Source organism: Nicotiana attenuata, chromosome 9, assembly GCF_001879085.1.
Source record: "Nicotiana attenuata strain UT chromosome 9, NIATTr2, whole genome shotgun sequence".
NCBI lineage: Eukaryota > Viridiplantae > Streptophyta > Magnoliopsida > Solanales > Solanaceae > Nicotiana > Nicotiana attenuata.
The window spans coordinates 33,131,763-33,135,657 of NC_031997.1; the positions used below are offsets into that span (position 1 = coordinate 33,131,763).

The following is a 3,895-nucleotide window of genomic DNA, read 5'->3' on the forward strand; positions in this document are numbered from 1 at the left end:
TGCACATAGATAATGATAAAGTTGCGTACACAATATTCAATGTAGTCCAATTTCTATCTTAGACCTGGCACATAATAAAGCATAGTGTATTGAGTTGTCCTTTTTTTTATTAATAGTGCAAATAATTTTGCATTATTGATATATAGGAGCCTCTCAACTCAAACAAACTTCTTTAATTGCTTGAGGGAATGTTATGAACAGCTGTGTACGACGTGAGAGGAAAATCTTCATCATCATCATCCCACCTAGTATATATCATCAAAAGAAAACCATAACCACCACATTGTAGTAATATAGTACCATTCCATATATTTAACACAAAAGGGAAACGTTCCAAACAACATTCTATAATTCTAAAAGTAGGTTTTCTACAACAACCAATTCCCAATCATCCAAGAATTTATCCAAAAAATCACCATGCACTACCAACAACAACAATAACATAACCAGTGTAATCTACAAGTAGGTTTGGAGAGGGTAATGTTGTACATACACCTTATCCTCTACCTCATGAAGATAGAGGAGAAGTTTTCAATAGACCATAGGCTCACAACGAACAACGAAATAAAACAACAAACAATATAATAACAACAACAAGGTAATAGGGTAACAAAAGCGAATGACACAACATGTAATAATAACAAAATAGGAATAAGAAAATACAAGAATAGTACTAGTATTATTGGTAAGCTTAGGAGAAACTCATCTGCCAACCATGCACTACCACCTACAAAAAATTTCCCTTATCTCACTTCTCAAACCCTTTTCCCCTACAAGCTTTCATACTTCCCCGGAGGTAGAAGTTATCCGATGAAATAGTTAATAGCGCATGCAAGCTGAACATATACCATCGCTATAATAAAATCCCATTGAATTTGAAACCGAGCGACATAAACAGTAAGAATTCATATAGTCGATCTTAACTTTCACGGAATTTGAGGTGTAGTTATTGTTGTTGTTACATTATGGAGCAAGCATTAGGGTTGTCATCACTGAACATGGTGACATAAGCAGGGTCCTCAAATGTAGAAATTGTTCCAATGGTTGTGTTTTCAACCCTTCTAACATAACCAGGAGGAGCTTTCTTGTCATAAGCTGCTGCAGCATAGGGCTGAGCCACTAAATTGTAGGGCACATAGGGCCAAATCTCAGACTTCTTCCCTGTTGACTTTGCCTTCTTTAACACTTTATTTGCTTCCACATATCCTGTTACTGTCACCTTTTGCTGTTTTCTGTTTATCTCCACTGATTTAACTCCTGCAAACATTAAAGAAATTATTTAATTACTTATTGTAATTTAACTTATTATAGCAAGTTAATTACCGTTAACAATTTTATCAGGCTACAAATTACGTATTACTTTATCGCATTTCAATTTATGTAACACTCTTTTCTTTTAGTTTATCCTAAAAAAAGTATAACATCTTTTTATATATATTTTAAGATGACATATAGTCCCACAAATTTTAGACCATAACTTTCAATTTTTGTTCTCTTCCTTAATCTTCGCGACCAATCAAGACAACATAAAATTTCACGGACGGATGGAGTAATATGTATCATATTTTGTATATACACTATAATTACCATATAGGTTATCTGATTATATAAATAATGTGTACATGTTGCATAGAGTTTAAACTCAGGAAGTTAATTAAAACAAAGATCAACTTTTATCAAAGATGCATAATATAGCAATTTGTACGAGAGAAAATTCAACCCCTGTACACATCATGTGCGGGGCGGGTAGACGTGGGTGTTGATACGGGGTGGGTGAACGCGAGTGCAAATACTATGTGAAACGGTGCACGGCGGGTGGACGCGGGTATTGACACGGAGTGGGTGAACGTGGCTGCAAATACTATGCGGGGTGGTGCGAGACGGGGCGGGTTGAAATTTTGCGGGTTAAGATAAAACCTTCCCCGCACCCTCCTCGCTCTGCACCGCTTGCCATCTATATGCATGCCAATGTTGTGAAGAAGATGAACCTCTAATGTAAGAAAATAACAAAACATCAAATATTATAACATACTATATTGTTTAAATTCTTACCACTTAATGAAGACAAAGCTTTCTTGACTTTAAGCTCACAGCCATCACAATCCATTCTAACTTTAAGCTCCACTGTCTGAAACTGCTTCTTCTTCTTCTTGGACTTATGACTACTGCTCATCATATCAGAAATGTACTCCAACGTTCCTATAAGACCCATATTCTCTTTGGTTTTTTACTTTATGATCTCGTTATACAAAATGTCAAAGAAACTAAGTAAATTACCACAAGTTTAGAACAAGAAAGTGAACACTAGAATCTTTTTTCATATGCTTAAAACAAAATTTTTAGCAAAGAAAACCCCCAAAGAGAAGGTTTTTCTGAGGCCAAGAAATTGAAAAGAGAAGGAAAATGGTTCTAAGGTTACTCTCCTAAATTTGATATTTTTCTTTACACAGGTCTACTTCTTATATAGGCCTTTTCTTCTGAACACATGGGAGAAAAAGAAAGCGCCCCCCCCCNCCCCCCCCCCCCACCCCTAAACATGAGCTTGATATTATAAGGAGCTCAATTACTCATGCAAGCATGGATTTATATTTTATTTGTTTAAACTAAATATGTACTAGTAGTATCTTACTTTTGATTTAAAGAAGAGAAAACGCGGTCTGTATCATAAAGGAATAATGAGATACAATATTATAGTAATATTTTTGTTTGCTCAAAAGTTATCACATATCTTATGAGTATAAAACAATATAAATAAATCATGGAAAAATCATAGCAAATCGTAATAATCCATTGGACCAAGCGAAGAACATGAAAATAAGTACTCAAGGTTAGGAGAAGAAATCTTAACAGCTTTTATTCATAATATTTGCTTGGTCTGCCTCTCCATGAAGAGGTTCAGAGCCTTACAATGGTGTTTTCTCTTCCAATAAGATGGGTATATTTTTCTCTTCTCTCTCTCTTTTGTGAATAGTGATGAAGAAGAAGCCCCCTTTTCTAGGGCTTCCACTCTTAGTATTTATAGATGTGAGCTTCGTGAGCTGGCAATAAATGGCCGTGGCCACGCTGAGGTTCCGTCCCCATGGGGGATGAATGGGCCGTGCCCTCGTAGATTAAATCGGACAAGAGTCGAATCCTGTTATGAATATGTGGCCATACCACTTATTAATTATGGATTAGCTCAAGACGAGATTAACTCCGTTAATTACTGTGAGATCAGATTTTGACCCATACAGTTAGTCTCTCCGCTTATTGAGGTCGTGTTTCGGCCGAGCTCGATGAGCGGACTTCATCGATTGTGATTTTGGAAAAAAACTCGAATAAGGGGGTCGACTTATTGACGGCGGTGGCCTTAGCCATTTACACGTTGGAGATGGCCGTAGCCTTTCATATATTGGAGAGCCTTTCATACATTAGAGATGGTCGTAGCCTTTCATATAAAGGGGATGGCCATAGCCTTTCATATATTAAAGACGGTCGTAGCCTTTCATATATTGGGGATGGCCGTAGCCTTTCATATATTGGAGATGGCCGTAGCCTTTCATATGTTGGAGAGCCTTTCATACATTATAGATGGCCGTAGCCTTTCATATAATGGCGATGGCCGTGGAAAATGAGTATGCGCCGGGTACGTATTTGGTCACGTCCAGAATTTTGAAGGCGTACGGCGCATTCTTTCAGCGTTCGCAGGCCGTTGCGATTATTCTGACGGCGGGATGTTGGCGGATGGCTGAGAAGCCGCTTCGCGGAGCTTGTCATAATGACGCATGCTTCGGCAGAACCGAACCGTTTTACAGTTGGTCGTGCAGTTAATGATGGCTATGGGTTTCGCGAAAGCCATTTATGTTGCCTATAAAGGTGGGTTGAGCATTCATTTCTCATATCTTCATTGTTTCAT

The 3,895-nt window shown here is 37.7% G+C and overlaps 1 protein-coding gene across 1 annotated transcript; it reads right to left on the bottom strand.

Annotated features, from left to right (window-relative positions):
• LOC109232785 (heavy metal-associated isoprenylated plant protein 23-like) lies at positions 424 to 2,425 on the bottom strand. Its single transcript, XM_019398516.1, has 2 exons — positions 2,053 to 2,425; positions 424 to 1,257 (listed from the first exon to the last, which is right to left on the bottom strand). The coding sequence occupies exons 1-2, from the start codon at positions 2,210 to 2,212 to the stop codon at positions 959 to 961; spliced, it is 459 nt and encodes a 152-aa protein (XP_019254061.1). The 5' UTR covers positions 2,213 to 2,425; the 3' UTR covers positions 424 to 958.

Coding starts and splice junctions, on each gene's coding strand:
- LOC109232785 (XM_019398516.1), bottom strand. CDS start 2,212: ATGGGTCTTATAGGAACGTTGGAGTACATTTCTGATATGATGAGCAGT. Junction 1,258..2,052: donor AGCTTTGTCTTCATTAAGTG/GTAAGAATTTAA, acceptor TAATGTTTGCAG/GAGTTAAATCAGTGGAGATA.